Source organism: Mirounga angustirostris, unplaced genomic scaffold, assembly GCF_029215605.1.
Source record: "Mirounga angustirostris isolate CCGP_5_RB_7025 unplaced genomic scaffold, mMirAng1.0.hap1 SCAF_16, whole genome shotgun sequence".
NCBI lineage: Eukaryota > Metazoa > Chordata > Mammalia > Carnivora > Phocidae > Mirounga > Mirounga angustirostris.
In genome coordinates, this window is record NW_026991724.1 from 49,860,920 (window position 1) to 49,879,576 (window position 18,657).

General features: G+C 57.7%; 1 protein-coding gene across 1 annotated transcript; it reads left to right on the top strand.

Annotated features, from left to right (window-relative positions):
• Positions 1–4,154: 4,154 nt before the first annotated feature.
• Positions 4,155–13,658, top strand: BCAM (basal cell adhesion molecule (Lutheran blood group)). The gene is made up of 15 exons (XM_045891712.2): positions 4,155–4,310; positions 6,173–6,294; positions 6,855–7,080; positions 7,164–7,234; positions 7,430–7,526; positions 7,601–7,783; positions 8,215–8,351; positions 8,722–8,878; positions 10,852–10,967; positions 11,067–11,208; positions 11,381–11,517; positions 11,710–11,854; positions 11,943–12,087; positions 12,950–13,067; positions 13,172–13,658. The coding sequence occupies exons 1-15, from the start codon at positions 4,229–4,231 to the stop codon at positions 13,175–13,177; spliced, it is 1,884 nt and encodes a 627-aa protein (XP_045747668.1). The 5' UTR covers positions 4,155–4,228; the 3' UTR covers positions 13,178–13,658.
• Positions 13,659–18,657: the final 4,999 nt, after the last annotated feature.

The window sequence follows — 18,657 nt, forward strand, 5'->3', positions numbered from 1 at the left end:
TGGGAAAGTAAGCCATGAAAGGCAAAGGAACCATCAGCATTGGGCTCCAGCCGGAGCCCAGCCCCAATCACGCCACAGAACTGGTCTGATGAGGATACACTGATGTCCCGAGGACCCCTGAAAACCAACCAGTCACCTCGCTGCCTCTGCTGCCCCAGCAACTGGCTGAAGGTGCTCTTCTCACTCGCTGTTGCTCGGAACAAATCATGCCAACACTTAGTGGTAAACACCAACATCGTGGTGGCCGCGGGCCAGGATTTGGGGACGGGCTCAGGTGGGTCGTTCCGGCTCAGGGTGCAAGCAGGTGGCACCTGGTCCAGGGCCTCTGGGGGCTGGACAGACTGCTCTCTGCAGTCAGACCTCTCCATGGGGTCGCCACACTTGCTAGCTTGGGCTTCCCCACGGCATGGCCGCCTAAGGCAGCCTGACTGCTTGTAGGGTGGCTGATGGCTTCATGGGAGAGTCTCCCAGTGACCCTTTTCTACCTAATCTTGGGAGTCCTGCAGCATCACTTCTGCCACATTCTCTTCTTTACAGGAGAGTCACAACACGGCACAGATATAAAAAGAGGAAGGAACGTAGGTTTCCCCACTTCTGGGGAGTGTCGAGATCAGATTGTTAGAAGAGCATATGGAATGAGAGATACTGTTACATCCATCTTTGGAAAATACAATGTGTCCCAGCTCCACAAGAGCGTAGAACCAACCAGTCCCTGCTTCTTTGGCATTGTTAAATCCTAATTCAAAGTACAGTAGGATTCAGGGGCGCCTGGCTGGCTCAGTCGGAAGAGCATGTGACTCTTGACCTTGGGATGGTGAGTTCGAGCCCGGTGCTGGGTGTGGAGGTTACTTAGATAAATAGAAAACTTAAAAAAAAAAAAGTTCTTATCTAAACTTTCCCTGCACAATAAACTGTTGTCGTCCAACCCAGAATGCATTCATACTGCCCCCCCCCGCAAGACAACACAGACTTCCAGTAGTTACATTTTCCAGACGGAAATCTGGAATGACTGGGGAGTCCCCATTCCCCAGCAAATGTGTCATGATCCCGTATTCCACAAGCTGTGAACTAGTTTTAAAGTCAACCATCACACACTGTATGTAAAATAATGGGATAAAGGTACCAGAGTCCACAAGGGGAATGTTCCAAGATTGCTCCCGGATGCCTGAAACCACAGACAGTATCCAACCCTAGATATATGGTATTTTTTGACTAGGGACTTAGTATTTGGCTGTCTGTACATACCTATGATAAAGTTTAATTTGCAAGTTGGGTACAGTAAGAGATTAACAGTAACAATAAACTAGAACCGTTATAACAATGTCCTATAATTAGCGTTATGTGAATGTGGTCTCTTTCTCAAAATATCTTCTTGTACTAGATTCACCCTTCTTTTTTTTTTTAAGATTTTATTTATTTATTTGTCAGAGAGAGCACAAGCAGGGGGAGAGGGAGAGGGAGAAGCAGGCTCCACGCTGAGCAAGGAGCCAATGCGGAACTCGATCTCAGGACCCTGGGATCATGACCTGAGCCGAAGGCAGACGCTTAACCGACTGAGCCACCCAGGCGTCCCTAGACTCACCCTTCTTGTGATGATGTGAGAAAATAATTGCCTACATGATAAGATGAAATGAGGGGAATAGCACCAGCATTGTGACCTATCCTCAGGCTACACTTGCCCCTCTGAAATACACATCAGGAGGAGGATCATCTGCTTCCAGACCACTGTTGACCGAAGGTAACAAACCATGGAAAGGGAAACCGCAGATAGGCAGGGCTGCCACAGAGGAAAAAACAAGGCTTGTTAATTAAAATGTGTAAGTGTGTATACACATGACACAGGAAGGATGGGATCGGAAAATTCATATATTGCACAGATCTTGACTCCGCTCGTCATACCAAGCACTGTTCTAGGTGTTGGAGATACAGTGGTAAAAAAAAGTTTCCGTTCTCTTAGCACTTAGGTTCTACACAAGATAAACAATAAAAAATAAATACATGGCATCGATAAGTGTTATAGAGAAGAAACGTAATAAGGGAAATAGGAATGGCTGGGATAGCAGGAATTGCTATTTTAGATAAGATGGCCAAGGGAAACTGTTGCGGTGATGTTGGAGAAGAGATTTGAAGCAAGTAAGGGAAGGAGCTGTGTGGGGAAGAATGTCCCAGCAAAAAGCAAGTGCAAAGGTCCTGAGGCCAGAACATGCCTGGCATTGGAGGAACAGCAAGGAAGCAAAGAGACCAATGTGGCAAGAACAGAGCTGGCAAGGGGGAAGAGAAAGAAAGACGGAGTCAGGGAAGTAACGAGGACCGGGTCGAGGACCTCGTGAGCCATGGAGTGGATTTTAGCTTTTACTGAGAGGAGCCCTGGAAGGATTCTGAGCAGAAGAGTGATGTGGGTTGACTCACATTTTAACGGGATCCCTCTGGCTGTTTTGTGGGAATAAATTGTAGGGGACAAGGGCAGATGACGTTACAGTACTAGTTTCTGCAAGTCTGCGAGGGACTGTGGCTGGTATTTATGCCTTCCCTCCTTCATACACACTCCAGACGGTCCTTCCCCTTTGCCCAGAACCTTGGCCGGTTGGATTCTTGAGGCAGGTGGGAGTGGGAGTAGCTGATGAGAGGGTGCCTACTGGAGTCCAGCCCAAGCAAGTAGTTCACGAGCGGGAGCCAGAGGAGCTGGGGAACGGGTGTACGGGGTCCCAGTGTGTGAGCTTGTCCCCGGGAGCCCTTGGAGTTGTACTTGTCCATGAGTGAGTTTGTACCATGTGTCCTGCGATGATCCAGGGAGCCTGCGTGCTCCTGACTCTCGAGCCCTGCAAACCTTCCCTGAGCACCTGCTCTGTGTCTGGCCTTTTGCTGGGGACACAGCAGTGACCAACAGAGACAGCGCCAGCCCTGCCCTCATGGACCCACAGTCCAGTGGGGGGACAGATTAATCCCCAGACAGGATGACCCAGAATGTGCAGGACTGGGGTGGGGGAGCCCAGGTGATTGAGGGAGCGTAGAGGGGGCGCTTGACCTAGCCAGGGGAGCAGGGAAGGCATCCTGGAGGAGGTGGTGGTGCGGGTAATACTAAAAGGTCTCCTCTCCCAGTGTAACAGTTGCTTTCCTGTATCACTGATGAATAAAGTACCCTTGACCAGTTTGACCAATAACTCCCAAGCTGACGTATAATCTAAGCCTTCCTTCTGTGCCCGATGGGCAAAGCCATCTTACCAGTGACCCCCATTCTGGCCAGTGTCCAGGGCTAGTATTCCCTATAACCAGTGACATCTCTCCCTTCCCCCACCCCCAGAGGATTTTGTCCCCGTCAGACCTGGCTTGTGAGAAGCCTTGAGCAGTCGGGATCTGTGAGGCCCCCCTGCCACCTGACCTGTGACCCTTCCTTCGGACCCCTGGCTCTGCTCCTCCCCACTCCCCTCAGGTGCCCTGGCCTGCTCCCCTCCCCCACTCACCTGCTCCCTCCAGCCTGATTCTCCTCCCATCCCCCCCAAGATTGGGAGGGAGTGAAGGGGAGAGGAAGGGAGGAAGGGGGGTGGCATTCCTAGGATTCCCGGGATGAGGGGAAGAGAGGGAGGGCTCCACGGAGGAGAGCCAAGGAAAGAGCACCCCACTGCACTCCCCACCCCCCACCTTCATCGCAGAGTCCTGGGCTGAACTGAGGTTTGAAGACCATTAAATTTAAGAGATTGAACTGATGGGTTCCAGGCCACTGGTCAGACAGGAAAGCAGCCCTGAGCAGTGGCTACAAGGGAGGGCCTCACAAGGCATACAGGAAGAAGCTGTTCTAGGCCACTGATCAAGCTGGGCACCACTGGTTGTACTGGGGGAAGACAGTGCAAGCCACTGGTCATGCCGGGAACCACCGGTTACACTGGGAGAGGCCAGTGCATGCCCTAATGGCCCCCAGTCAGAATGAGGGGGAGAGGGTCCACGGCCGTGCGCTGAGGTCCCAGCTCAGGACACTGGTTAGACTGGTCTGTCAGGCCACCGCCGGGGGCACTGGTCAGCCTGAGCCAGAGGGAGCCCCGCTCCGGGCCCAGCGCTGGGAGGTCCACTCCGGGCAGTGGGAGGTCCTGGCGGGGCGCCCGGGTTTGGGGGGGGGACGAAGGGGGGCCTGAAGGGCGGGGCGGGGCGGGGCTGCCAGGGGCGGGGCCTGGTCGCTCCCAGCCCCCGGGGCCGCCGAGCTGCAGCCCGGGCAGTCGCCACCGCCGCCGCGAACATGGAGCCCCGGGACGGCCGGGCCCGGGCGCGCAGGGCCCCGTGGCTGCTGGTGCTCGCGCTCCTGCTGGGGGCGCACCCAGGTATGGCTCGGGCGGGGAGCAGGGCGCGACTGGGGGCGGACCCCGGGGACCCCGGGAAGGAAAGGGGGAAGGGGCTTTCATGGAGCCCAGGAAGCCAAACCTGGGACCACCCCCCCCCCAAGGAAGAGGGATACAGGAGCATGGGGGATACCCCTCCCAATGTGAGACCTGGGGACAGCCAGGCAGAGGGGCTGGGCATCCCACAGTAGTGGATTAGACAGCGCCCGAGAAGTCAGCCCCCTCCAAACTCGGGACCAAGGAGTGAGGGCCCTCAGCCCCTGGAGTCTGGGTCTCGAGACTCCTGCTCCCTCAGACCCAGGAGTCCAGGCCTCCAGTGGCTGGAGTGGCTTTCTTCCAGGACACAGGAGACCCAAACCCCAGGGCTTCCCTTGGAAAGGGTTCTCAAGTTCTGCGAGGGTCAGGGACGCTGTGGCTAGAACCCAGTGAGTCACGTGCTCTTGAGGGTTCCCCCAACCTGGATTCAGAGCCCAGACTCTAAAGAACCCACCTCCTTCATGGACGAGCTGGAGCACTGGCCCTAGGCAGTGATGATGGAACAGAGTGTTTCCGAGTGACAGGGCCCCCCTTCCTGGGGCCCCAGATAAATCCACACACCTGCATGGTGGTGGGAGGGGAGGAGGCCCAGAGGGGCTGGCAACAGAGGGACAGAGAGATGGGGGAGATTAGGGCACAGAGATCTCTCCATCTGTCCTCCTGTCTGTTACTCAGACTACCCCCAGGCACCAGCCTGGCCCCACACCCCCTCCCCTGGGACAGGCCTGGGACAGAGGTGGGTGCCTGGGAATCCAGGCCCCTGGCACAAACATGGTAAATAGTGGGTCCCCAGGGGCAGGGCTGGTCAAGCTGGGCGGGGAAGGGAAGGGAGGTTCTAAGAAGTGAGAGCTGATGCCAGGATGCCAGCCCAGAGGGTGAGAGAGCATGGTTTCCCCAATGGGAACAGCTCTATCTGCCAGGATCATGGGATGGGAATCCAGCCGCACCCCCCCCCCCGCCGCCACCCGCTCCCTTCCACCTCAGGACCCAGGCTCCTGGGCCTCACCCCTCTCCTATTCAGAGGGGACGCACCTTACCCCCTTCCCTGCTCCATCAAAGAGGCAGAGGGGCCAAGGGGCGGGTAGGGGGTTCTGGCACCAGGCTGGGCAGGTCTGGGCCAGCCTGTCCCTCCCACATTCCTGAAACCTGCCCAGCCCTGTCCCCCCTTACCACCCCCACACACCCATACCTCAGCTGCAGGCTCAGCCCTAGCCCCCTGACTCATGACAAGAGACCCAGGGCCTGAGAGATATGGAGACAGAGTGCCAGGCTGACAGAGAGGCAGAGACTGTGGACTAGAGATGGGAGACCCAGAGTGAGAGATACACAGGCAGAGATGGAGAGAAATCTATCCCTGGCACCATGCCAGGCTCTGCGCAGGGTGCTGGAAGCCAAGGGATGAGCCAGTGCTGGCCCTGCCCTTGAGGGGTGGCTGGTCTAGTGGGAAGAACAAGGACAGGTGCAGTTTTACCCCCAGGAGGATTGGACAGAGGGCCCCACGTGGCCTGGGGGAGGAGCCCTTAGTTCTGTGAAGAGATGGAGAGAAATGCTGATGGATTTGCAAGCTCAGAGATGCAGACATGAGAGATGGAGGGAGGCAGGACCTGGGGCTGAGGGATAGGGGCTGAGGGTCTGGACTGTGTCTGAGGGAGGAGGGGGCTGGAGGCCTGGACTCCAGGGTCTGAGGGAGGAGGGGCTAGGGGTCTGGATTCCTGGGTCTGAGGGAGGAGGGCACTGGAAGCCAGGACTCCGGGGTCCTGGGGGAGAAGGGGCTCAGAGGCAGAGAGAGCTCAGTGGCTCTCCTGCAGGTGCCCAGGCTGAGGAGCCCTTGTCTGGGTCCTCCCTGGTGGAGGTGATGAAGGGGGAGCCCGTCGCCCTGAACTGCACTGCCTTGGGGGCCCACGACCATTTTGCGCTGGAGTGGTTCCTGGTAAGTGCTGCAGGCTGGGGACCAGAGGGTGGCCAAGGGGGCTGGGAGTCAGGGCACTGCAGGGCGGCACACATTCATTCCCTCATCAGAGCCCAAAGGACCGAAGAGCTCCATCCAGCTGCCTTTCCATTTTACAGGTGGGGAAGTTAAGGCCAAGCAAGGGGAAGGACTCTCCAAGGTCCCCTGATGTCTGGGCGCAGCTGAGACTAGAAGGAAGATGCCCCCTTCGGAGCGCAGGCTCTTGAGAGAGAATATTCAGAGACAGAGGAGGATATAGCGGGGGGGTGGCGGTGGGGGGGTGGAATAGGACTAAGGGAAAAGAAAGATAAGAATATGAGACAAGCGGCCGAGGGACAGGGCGGGAGAGGGAGACAGAGGAGGAGAGACAGGAGCAGAGCAGGATGGAGAACGAGGGACCTAGAGAGAGGAGACAGCCCCACAGGCCCCCGGGAACAGGGGCCAGACCAGAGGGAGGTGACAAGAGGAGAGAGACGAACCCGCAGGACTGTGGGGGAGGGCAGGCCAGGCAGCTCCGGCGCTGAGGCCCTCCCCGCCCACAGGCAGACCGCTCTGGGGTCCGCCACCACCTGGCCTCTGCTGAGCTGCAGGGCTCCGAGGTCCAGGGCCGGGTACACGACTCCCGGGGCCGCAGGCCCCCATACCAGCTGGACTCCCGGGGCCGCCTGGTGCTGACCGAGGCCCAGGTGGGTGACGAGCAGAACTACGTGTGCGTGGTGAGGGCGGGCGCGGCGAGCACCGAGGCCACCACGCAGCTCCGCATGTTCGGTGAGTGTCTGTGGGCACCCGGGAAGGGGAGGGCAAGTGAGAGCCCGGGAAAGGGGCTCCTGAAGGTACCGTCTCCCCCACAGCGAAACCGGAGGCCACAGAGGTCCTCCCCAACAAAGGGATCCTGTCCGTGGTGGATGACTTTGCCCAGGAGGTACCTCGGATGGGACCTGGCCAGGGTCCTGGGGGAGGAGGGGGCTGGGAGGTTTGCACTCCTGCGCCCTGGGGGAGGACAGGGCTGGGGGACCCAGGCTCCTATATCTGAGCGAGGAGAAGTCCCGAGGAAAGAGGGGCCCGAGGCTTCAGAGTCCTGGGTCAGAGCCCAGGGCCATGCCTGTGTCTGTCTCAGATCGCCACCTGCAACAGCCGCAACGGAAACCCCGTCCCCGAGATCACGTGGTATCGCAACGGGGAGCCGCTCCGGATGCCCATGGAGGTGAACGCAGGTGAGCCCAGCTGGCCGTGGGATGGAGCTGGGTGGCGGCCCAGGCTGGCTGACCGCCTCCTCCCTCTCTCCCAGAGGGCTACATGACCAGCCGCACCGTCCGGGAGGCCTCGGGCCTGCAGTCCCTCATCAGCACCCTCTACCTGCGGCCCCGTAAGGCCGATCAGGACGCCAGCTTCCACTGCTCCGTGAACTACCAGCTGCCCACGGGCCGGCGCGGCCGCCTGGACAGCCCCGCCTTCCACCTCAGCCTGCACTGTGAGTCTATGCGGGTCCTGACCTCCCCGACCTTGGACCCTCCAAGCCGGCCAGCGGCCTGCCCTGACATCGGACCCCCTCCAGCACCCTGAACCCCACGGAGTCTCACCGCTAAACGTGCTCCACATATTCTCACACCGAATTGGGTCCTGGAATCTCACCCTGACCTGCCACCTGCATTGACCACTGACCCTTGGCTGGTACTCTCAGCTCAGCCTCTGACCTCTGGTCCCTGATCTCAGACTAAGTGTGAACCTGAGCTGCGAAAGATAAGACCTCTGCCCTTTGACCAACCACAGCCTGCCCCTTGATTGCGGCACTGACCTCTTTCCCTTAACCCAGCCCCTGCCTTTTACCCTTGACCCGACCTACCCTTGACCCTGATCATGAGTCTGCCCTGACCTGTCCGTCCCTCTTGCGCTTTCCCTTAGATCCCACGGAGAATGTGGATTTCTGGGTGGGCAGCCCGTCCACCACCGAGGGCTGGGTACGCGAGGGTGACTCTGTCCAGCTGTTTTGCCGGGGGGATGGCAACCCCAGCGTGGAATACATATTTTTCCGCCTTCAGGTGACTCACCCCATCGTTCCTTTGGAAGTCCCGGCCCCTGACCTCTGTGACATATTGGCCTCCACCAACTTCTGACCTTTCACCTGGGTGGCCCCTGGCTTAGTAAGGCACCTGATTGGTGACCCAGGAGCTAACGGGACCTCTGAGCTAACTTAGCGTCCTAACTTAGCGTGATACCTGACCTGGGGGACCCCTGGCCTAGAAGGGCCTCTGCCCCATTACTTGAGGGGGCCCTGACCCTAGTATGACACTAACTTGGTGACCCCCAGCCTACAAGATGACTGACTCTGACCCGGGTGGCCCCCACCTAGCATGACCCTGCCGGCCCAGGGCGGCTCCTGAGCCGGGTTCCTCATCCCTGGTCACCCAGGACAAGCAGGAGGACGTGCTGAAAACAAATCTTGAGGGGAACTTGACCCTGGAGGGGGTTCAGCGGGGCCAGAGCGGGACCTACGGCTGCAGGGTCGAGGACTACGACGCTGCTGAGGACGCGGTGCTCTCCAAAACCGCGGAGCTGCGCGTGGCCTGTGAGCGTCCCAGGAGAGCGGGCAGGGGGGCCCTGGCACCAGCGGCCTCCTGGCCCTCACCCCCGCAGCCCCGCCGCCAACCCTTTCTCTCCATTTCTGTGGTCCTTCCTGGTCCGGATGGTCCCCTCCGCCCCCAGGTGCCTGCCCCAGCCCCCTCTGGTCTCCCACACAAGGCAGCCAGAGAGCTCATTCCAAAGCACAGACGTGCCTGCCCCCAGCTCCGAACCTCCCATGGCTCCCCAGTGCCCCACAGGAGAAAGCCCACATGATCCACCCCGGCCTTCAAGGCCCACCTGGCTGGCTTCACCTCTGGCTGACCCTTCTCCCCACCCAGGCATTCTCCTCATCCCAGCCAAGCCCCTCTCCTCATTTTAGGTCAACTCCCCTGCTTTGTACTTTCCATGTCTAGCCAGTCTCCAGGGTCCCAGTCTTCTAGAAAACCTTAGTCTGCTTGCACCCGAGCCCTGGGCGAAGGCTCTGTTCCTCCTTGGCACTCCTTCTGCCTCCTTTCCTGGGGCTAGACCCTGTGGCTGGGGTCGGGGAGATATCTGTGCACAAGACAGCCCGGTCTCCACCTTCTCAGAGCTCCCAGCCCAGTAGGGGAGACAGGTGGTAGATGGTGAGCAAGACGCTTTGAGTAGTGATGGGGGCATCTACAGAGACTAACACAGAGTGAGGGGATAGGGATTGGCTGGGTGAGTGGGGACTGTTTTAGACGGAGGATGTTACAGGCTCCATCCCATCCCGGGAAGCAGATTCTGGCTCGGAGATCTGCAGGCAGGAAGTTTATGGGAAATGCCTTGGGATCCACATCTATGAAGGCTGAGGAAGGGAAGGAAGCAGGATTGGGCAGAGGCAGAAGACGGGCTGCAAAAGTCTCAGTTGGCCCTGCACGGCACTGGAAAGCTGGCCTTCATAATTGTCCCCAGTTGGGGCGAGGGCACTGGGCCTTTCTACCCCCACATCAACCAGTCATTGCATGCGGGCCGCCCGAGGAAGGGGGCATGACCTTGAGCGAGGGGCTCTCTGCAGCTGAGGCAGTTCCCAGAGAGGGCCGACAGCTGAGGGCTGACAGCTGACATCCTTCTCAACAGCTGGGGGGATAAATCCTTCAATGCTGGAGGGGAAAGCTGAGTGTCCACAGCAGGGTGTCAGAGGGGCCTCTCTGAGAAGGGGCCATTTGAGTAGGAAACCAAAGCATGGAATCAGAAATACGAAGAGCCCGAAGAGGAGCTTCCAGGCAAAGGGATCAGCAAGTGCAAAGGCCCTGAGGCAGCACCCAACCATGGCATACTGGAGAAAAACGGCAAGAGAGTAGGGTAGCTGGAGCTCGGGACAAAGGTTGGGGGGATGAGAAGCGAGGTTGAGGAGGTAGGCAGAGGTCAGACCAGGCAGGCTCCTGTAGGCTTGGTCAAGGAATTTGGCCTCTATGCCAAGGGTTTGGGGCTGAGGGCAGGGCTGACCAGTGTGTGTTTTGAGAAGATCCATCTGGCTGCTCGGTGGGGGGATAGGCTGGAAGGGCGGAGAATCCTGGCCAGCAGGGAGACCCAGTGAGGAGGTGGCTGCAGCAGTCAAGGCCATTGGTCCTGGAGGTCAGAGATGGCGAGAAGTGGGAGGGTCCGTTTCGGAGGCAGAGCAGACAAAAACTGGCTGAAGAGATGGGTGATGGGGTTTGGGTGGTAAGTCAGAGAAGGACCACCTCACACCTCCCCAGTCGTGCATTAACTGTGGGCCCTATGTCTGCTCTGGAGGAAGATGGTTGAGTTAACCACAGGTTTTGGAGTTGGATTTGGGCTCCAGCCTTGGCCTGGATGGGAGTGTGGCAAGCTCGTGGAGGTGGGGAGAACCAGGAGGAGCACTGACAGGCTCTGCTTACGGTTATGCATTCACGTCTGCACCCCCAACAGCCCTGGAGAGCCCCTAACCGCATGGGTGAGGGTCGGGGGAAGGTGACAGTCTGTCCTCCCCTCCAGACCTGGACCCCCTCGAGCTCAGCACCGGGGAGGAGCTTTCCTTATACTTGGGCAACAGCACAACCGTGAATTGCTCCGTGCAAGGTCTGCCCACCCCTGCCCTGCGCTGGACCAAGGTGAGAAGGAGAAAGGAGCCCCCAGCCCTGGAACCCTCGGCCCCGCACCTTCGACCCTGCCCTCACAGCCGCCTGGCCTCCCCCTTCTCTCCCTGCCAGGACTTCGTCCCCCTGGGGAACGGCCCCACCCTCTCGCTGAGCTCCATCACCTTCGATTCGGCGGGCACCTACGTCTGCGAGGCCTCCATGCCCACGGTCCCCCTCCTCAGCCGCACCCAGAGCTTCAAGCTGCTGGTCCAAGGTTCGGGCTGGGGCAGGTTTGGATGGGGACCGTGGGGGTGGGGGGGCCAGGACAAACGGCTGGTCCCTCTGTCTGCTATTCCTCTCCCCTCTCTCCTTCTCTTTCTCTCCTCCTCCTTCCCCTTCTCCGATGGAGGATGGACCTCCTGCTCGTCCCCATCCCCCACCCCCAGGGCCACCTCAATTAAGCCCAGAAGAGCCTCAGCCCCAGACAGGGGACAGCTGGAGAGAAGGAGAAGAAGTCAGGCTGGTCTGCTCTGCCCGCGGGTATCCAGAGCCCAAACTCAGCTGGAGCCAACTGGGAGGCAGTGTAAGAGACTGTCCTCTCCACCCTGAGCCCTGCGGGACCCAGGCACCCCTCCCCAAGCCCCTCGGGGGACCCTGCCCCCTTCGCTGATCCAAGCACTGTGCCCCTCCACTTCCTGGGGGACTGGACATCTTCACCTTTGCCCTCGCCCCAGCCCTTGATCCCAGGGGCCGGGGCTAACCCCAGCCTCCACAGCCAGCAGAGCCGGCCCTCAGAGGGCAGGGCTGGGTGAGCAGCTCCCTGACCCTGAAGGTGACCAGTGCCCTGAGCAGAGAAGGTATCTCCTGCGAGGCCTCCAACACCCACGGGAAGAAGCAGCACGTCTTCCACTTCGGCTCTGGTGAGGAGCTGCAGGGGTGGGAGGAGGCTGCCGTGGGGCCGACAGAGCCCTGCCAGCTGACCCCTCCTCCTCCGTCCTGTCCCTGCAGTGGCCCCCCAGACTGCCCAGGCCGGCGTGGCTGTCATGGCTGTGGCCGTCAGCGTGGGCCTCCTGCTCCTCGTCGTCGCTGCCTTCTACTGCATGAGACGCAAGGGTCGCTCCAGCTGCTGCCAGCAGGGGGAAAAGGGGGCTCCGTGAGTGGCCTGCAACCTTGGAATTGACTTCTGTAACCCCACCCCATCCCTACACTCACCTCTGACTTCACCTCCCACCTCGAGCCCAAACCCAGCCCATGACCAGCCCCAACCGCATCCTCTCCTCAACCCCAAACCCAAATACGTCCCCAGCCCCGACCCCAACCGCAACTGCATCCCATCCTCAACCCTAAACCCAAATACATCCCAGCCCCAGCCCCATCGCCAAATGAAATGCAGTCCCGTCTCCAACCTCAGACCTAATAATCCATAGCAACACCCAACCCATAACCATCCCCAAACCCATTCCCAAGCCCCACTGCAGCCCCATCTGAAGCCCCGGTCTCCTCCATAACCCCAACCTCATCCTCATCCCCAACCCCAAACCCGGTTTATAACCGACCTCAAATCTGTCCTCTAACCCCTCCAACCCTAACCGTATCTCCATCCTCAACGCCAATCCCCAACCCACCTCTAACCTCACCCTGAACCCCGGTGTCTCCCTCAACTGCATCCCCAGCCCCAGGGCCCCTCCCTCCCCATCTCGTTCCCATTCCTTACTCCAGTTCCATCTCCATCTATCCTCTCTGGCCCCATCACATGGCCACCCTCCACTCCAATCCGCAGCCATCCCCAAACCCATCCCTGGAGCTGACCCCCAACTAAGTCACCGTCTACAACTCCGACAGCAGCCTACCCACCCATCCCTAACCCAGATGCCATTACCACTCCCACCCCACCCCCATCCCCATCCCCGTCCCACTCCCGCCTGTCCCCCAAGTCCATCCTCACCCCAAACAACCCCCTCCTCAGTCCCTTCCCCAGGCATGACCCCCTCCAACATGCTGCCTCCTCCCCCCAGGCCACCTGGGGAGCCACAGCTGAGCCACTCAGGGTCAGAGCGGCCTGAGCAGACGGGCCTTCTCATGGGAGGTGCCTCTGGAGGAACCAGGCATGGCAGTGGGGGCTTCGGAGATGAGGTGGGTGAGGGCCCTGGCACCCTGAGGGTGGGGGGAGCCGCAGGGGTGTGGTGGGGCAGCCCCTGTGGGCCTAGGCCCAGGCTGACCTCTCCATCTCCTCCCAGTGCTGAGCCCGAGGACCTCCAAGAGACTCTACTGGACCTGACATCAGAGAATCAGCATCAGATAACCAGCCCTGCGCACATGCCTCCACCGCCTCCGCCTGCCCCCACCTTCCCTCTTCCCCCTCCGGCCCCCCCTTCCCTTCCTTCCTCTGCGGGCTGGGCAGGGACCTACAGCAGCTACTGCTTGAAGGGAGGGAGGGAGGGTGGGAAGGAGGGGACCTTCCTCCAGGGAATGTGACTCTCCCAGGCCCCAGAATAGCTCCTGGACCCAAGCCCAGGCCCTGGCCCGGGACAGGACGAGGCCCCGAGGCTCTGAGGGGTCGGTTGGCCAGGGCGATTTTTACCTCCTGCCTGCATTGCTGGTCCCCCGCCCCACCTGATGTCCTACTGCATAGTCTGACACTGGATCCCCACCCCTGCCCCTCCACCCCCACCCTGTCATCTGTGGACACTGGAGTCTGGAATAAATGCTGTCTGTCACATCACACCATGCTGTGGCCAGAGCTTCCTCTGGGGGACGAGAGGAGAAGGGGGCGCAGGTGATGCTCCCCTCCCCCGCCCTTGCAAGACCTTGGAGAAGTCTGATGTCATGGAGAAAGAAATGAGAGCAGAGAGAGACTCTGCTTGCTGGCCAAGGGTGGAAAAGAGAGGTGCCCAGGGCCCAGAGGGTGTTAAGTGCCTGCTTTGGAGGGTGGGGTGCTGTTCCCTTGAGTAAAATCCTCAGTCTCTCTTGCAGAGCCCAAATGGGAATCGAAGCTGCAGAACGGAGCAAAAGCTTTCTCTGAGCTGCGGAGTGGATGGAATTAGGGATGGAGCCACCCCCTCTGAGAAAGGCAGGGTGCCTGCCTCTGAGGATTCCCTAGGGGAGGAGGGGTGACTTGGAAGAACCCACAAAAGGGTTTCCGGGGCAGAAAAGAGTGAGGCCAGTTAGAGAGACTTACTGAGGTCGAAGAAGAGAGTGATTTGAGAGAGGGATGGAAAGACGGAGAGATGGGGGGATGGACTGCAGAAGCCCAGAGATGAGACCCCTAGGGTCAGATGGACAGAGATTTGGGGAGAGAGAGGCAGAGACAGGCAAATAGGGACAAAGAGAGAAACAGAACTGGGACTCAAAGATCACTACAGTCAGCAATTTGAAGAAAAAAGGTTGGAAGGAGCAGCTGAGAAGCAGGGGGGAGGGTGGTGGCGGGGGGAGGGGCGCTGTGTGACCTTGAGCTCTCACACTTAGGCAGTGGAGGGGCTGCTGTAAGGCATGTGGGCACCAGGAGTTCTCTGCACTCAAACCTTAGGTCTCCGGCAAGTGACTCGGCTTTTTGTCCTCAGCTTGCTCATCCACAAAATGGACAAAGTGGGATCTGTCACCCTGGGAAAGTGGTGAGCTGCTATGGGAGCCTCCTGGTAGGGGACTGAGCTGCATGCCCAGGGTCCGCAGAGCAGAAGAGCTCACAGTCTGATTGAAGATGCTCAAATCCCACTGTTTATTGAATTAGTTTAAAACAAATGAGAGAAGAGGGAGAAAAAGAAGGAGCAGGTTAGCACACTTAGATCAATCACGGCAAAAGTGATCAAGGTTCCCACTGCCTGAGTTTTGGGGTACACACGACTCCAGAGTGCTGTCTCATCGTGGTGTGGTTCTGATGCCTACAGTGGAGGGTGAACTAGGGGGTTCTGCACCCCAAAGGCGCCAGGGCCACAGGGGGGAGGTGCGGGGGGCGGGCAAATGCTCTTGGCCATGACTGTAGTTGGCTGAAAACGTCCTTGGCAGCCATAGCTTTTAACTGCATGGCTTGGGCACAGGACTCAGGGAACAGATCTGGAGTCACCAGCAGGAAGCACCTCACTGGCGCATGGACCTTGGGGCTTACTCGATCCTTCCATCCTTCCCATCTATGTTCAAATCATTCTTAACATGTCTACCAGGCCCCCTGAGTTGCTTCTGAAAAACCATTCTTTGTTTCATCTCTCTGCCTCCTTATTCGTGTGGCTTTCTTGTTTTCTATATGGCAGAAGTGACTATCCTTTTTTTAAAAAATACAGCAGATGGGCGCCTGGGTGGCTCAGATGGTTAAGCGTCTGCCTTCGGCTCAGGTCATGATCCCAGGGTCCTGGGATCGAGTCCTGCATCAGGCTCTCTGCTCCTTGGGAGCCTGCTTCTCCCTCTGCCCCTCTCTCTCTCTCTCTGTCTCTCATGAATAAATAAATAAAATCTTTAAAAAAAATAAAAATAAAAAATACAGCAGACACAAGAGAGTTGTTGAGAGAATTTGATAAGATAACTGTGGAAAGTGTTTAAACAAAGCCTGGCACAGAGTATGTTTTCAGAACATGTTTATTATTAGTAGTATCATCATCCAAGGAAAATGGAGGGTCAGAGAGAAAAGCAAAATAGGGTCCCTTGGTCCAGGGAAGGGACCAGGTGGAGAGAGATACCACTGTAAGAACAGACATTGGTGAGGGAGCATCTGGGGAGCTAGAGGGGGGTGAACAGATGGCGGGGAGGGGAGAGAGGTGACCCCAGGGAGGAAGGGGTTCTCTATGTTCAGCACCTGGTCCCTGAGTTAATGAGGAGAGAGTCCTGGGCACCTGGACAAATAGGTGCATACTGCCAGGAGGGCATACATTTGCTTAAGGTCCCTCATCTGCATGGCCTCCCAGGCAATTTGCATACAGATGGCAGTCTGTGCCCTCGGTGCAGGTCCAACCCCTTCCACCTTGGCCAAGGGTCTGGGGGAAAGGGAAAGGGGAACCCACAGGATCTGGGGCTCCCAAGAAGTAAAAGCAAGTTTGGAGTAAACTACCATTGTTTATCCATCTTCTATGGCTCCCTGTTGCTCTCAAGAGCATGAGACACCCTTCACTTGGCATTTAGGACCCAAAATGTTGCCCCTCACTCATAACCCACTGCTCCCTCTCTCCACATGTTCCCGCCTTGTGCCTTCATGACTTTACTCCTCCTGGAATGCCCTCCCCTATTTCCCCCATTGTCACAAAGCTAGCCTGTCCTTCAAAGCCTGGACATCTTGAAGAATTCTAGGAAGTTTTCACTCCCCTTTCCCTGTCCTGGGAACTTTATAAGAATCTCTGCCTCTTCTGGACTCCTATAGATTCCATCAGTAAGGATATGTTTGGTTGCAAATAACCAGAAAGAAAAAAAAGGAAGTCAAAAATTTGTGTAAGTGAAAAGGAAAATTATTCACTCATATAACCAGGATGATCAAAGGCTGACTACCTTCAGGCATAGCTGGATCCAGGGGCTCAAATAGTCTCACCAGAAAGCTGTCCTCTTCCATTTCACAGCTCTGCTGTCCTCCAAGCACAGGCAGGGGCTTTTTCTCTCAACTGTCACCCTAGCGCCAGATTTCTACCCTACCAGTTTAGCAACCCCCAACAGAAGAGTGTGTCTCAGGGCGCCTGGCTGGCTCAGTTGGTACAGCATGCACCTCTTGATCTCAGGGTTATAGGTTTGAGCCCTACGTTGGGTGTAGAGGTTACTTAAAAAATAAAATTTTTTTTAAAGATTTTATTTATTTATTCATGAAACACAGGGGGAGAGAGAGAGACGCAGAGGCAGAGAGAAGCAGGCTCCCCGCCAAGCAGGGAGCCTGATGCGGGACTCGATCCCAGGACCCCGGGACCATGACCTGAGCCAAAAGCAGACGCTCAACCATCTGAGCCACCCAGGCGCCCAAAAAATAAAATCTTAAAAAAAAAAAAAAAAAGTGTGTTCCTTTCCTATTCATTCAAGAGGAAGTCTGAAGTCTCAGGTCTAATTCCCATTGGACAGGAATTGGTCCCATCCCCATCCCTGAACCAAACCCTGTGGCCAGGGGATTGATCAAATGCTCTGATTGGCCAGGACCGGGTCAGGCTCATTCTGAACCATAAGGACTGAGTGTAGGGGATTCCTTGTAGGAAAACTTGGTGGGGAGGGCAGGGTGGGGGGACTATTGCAAGAAGGAAAAGCGGTTACAGGTTGCCAGGCAGGGTAAATACTTGGCACCAACTCCAAAGCTTCATCAGGAAGACTTTGGCCTTGTGCCTGTACCTCCGGGTGGTTATGGCTCTTCAGTGAAGTGCCATGGGACTGCTCGACACTGGAGGCTGACTCCTCAGGCATGAGACCCACCCAGGCATTTATCAACAAACACGGCAGTGCTCAGCTTAATGCATGTTCCCTTCCTCATGTGAAGGGCGCGTTAAACTCCAGCTTACCCTCCTAGGGCTTCCCTCCTGGGCTCCACAAAGAACAGCCAGGAAGGCTGAACTCACTCATTGACAGGCCCAGAAAAGAGCAGGTGCTACGGGGCCTTCCTAGAAGAAATCTCCCTGAGGACTGGGCATCTTGTTCAAGAGAGAAAGCGGTGTTGGGGGGAAGAGGGGAGGCAAGGATTTTGCAAAGCGAATTAGTAGCAAAGCAAAACCCAGAGATCCTCCGCCATCCAGTCTGACCCCAGAGTGGGGAGAGAAGGACAAAGAGATCACATCTGTTATGCACCTATTTGTCCAGCTGCACTAACACCAGGCTGGTGCCAAGCCTGAGATACACATTATCTGGAGGACGCGTAGGGTAGGACGCTAAGAGTGCGGACTGCCTGGGTTCAAATCCCTGCTTGCTACTTTCTTGCTGGGTGGCTTGGGGCAAATGACCCTCAGTGCACTTTTCAGTGAAATGGGGATCATGATAATGTCTCCTCCAGTGGATTCTTGTGAGGAATTAACTAAGATCCATCAGTCCCGGATTTGCCATTCTGTAACTCTGTTGGGCCAAGTCATTTCATCTCTCTGTGCCTCAGTCCCCTTATCACATAGGGTCCTGCGTGGGTTATTTGAGATAATACAGTGCAGGTAAATGTGTATCCAGCACACAGTAAATACATTTACGAATAGTAACATTACCAAGACTTGAAGGCAGGCCAGTAAGAATCCCTACCACTTGAGATCTTGCCCTTTGGGGAGGAAAGCTCAGGTGTGTGGTGAGTGGGAGGGGAGGGCAAGTCTTGGGGGGTGTCCTCTTGCTGGGGCAAGAAGCTCTCAAGCATTTGCCCCCAGTTGGTCGGCACCCTCGCCCTAGAGGAACTGGAACGGAGGGATTTCAGGAGCTCAGTGGCATCCCCCCCTCCCCAGCCTCCTGCTTCCCGCCCTCACCCCAACACACTGGGCGGCCTCTCCAGCTCCCCCCGGTCAGCCCTAGGAATGTGAAGAGGTAGGTGGGGGTGGGGAGGAGCGGGCGCCGCCGGGGAGAGACAAAGGGGCCGAGTCAGAACTAGAGACACAAAGACGCGAGGAGGCCCGGAAGATAGGAGAAGTGGGACAAGGACAAGGGGAGGGACCGGCGGAGCCTGGAGGCCCGACCCTAGCCCAGCCCCGCAGGGCCAGCGGAGCGCGGGGGGCCGGTCTGTGCCGCCCCCTGGCGGGAGGCCGCGGTAACGAGGAGGTGCGAGCAGATGCGGGAGAGGCCAGGGGGATGCACGCAGCGAGAGACACAG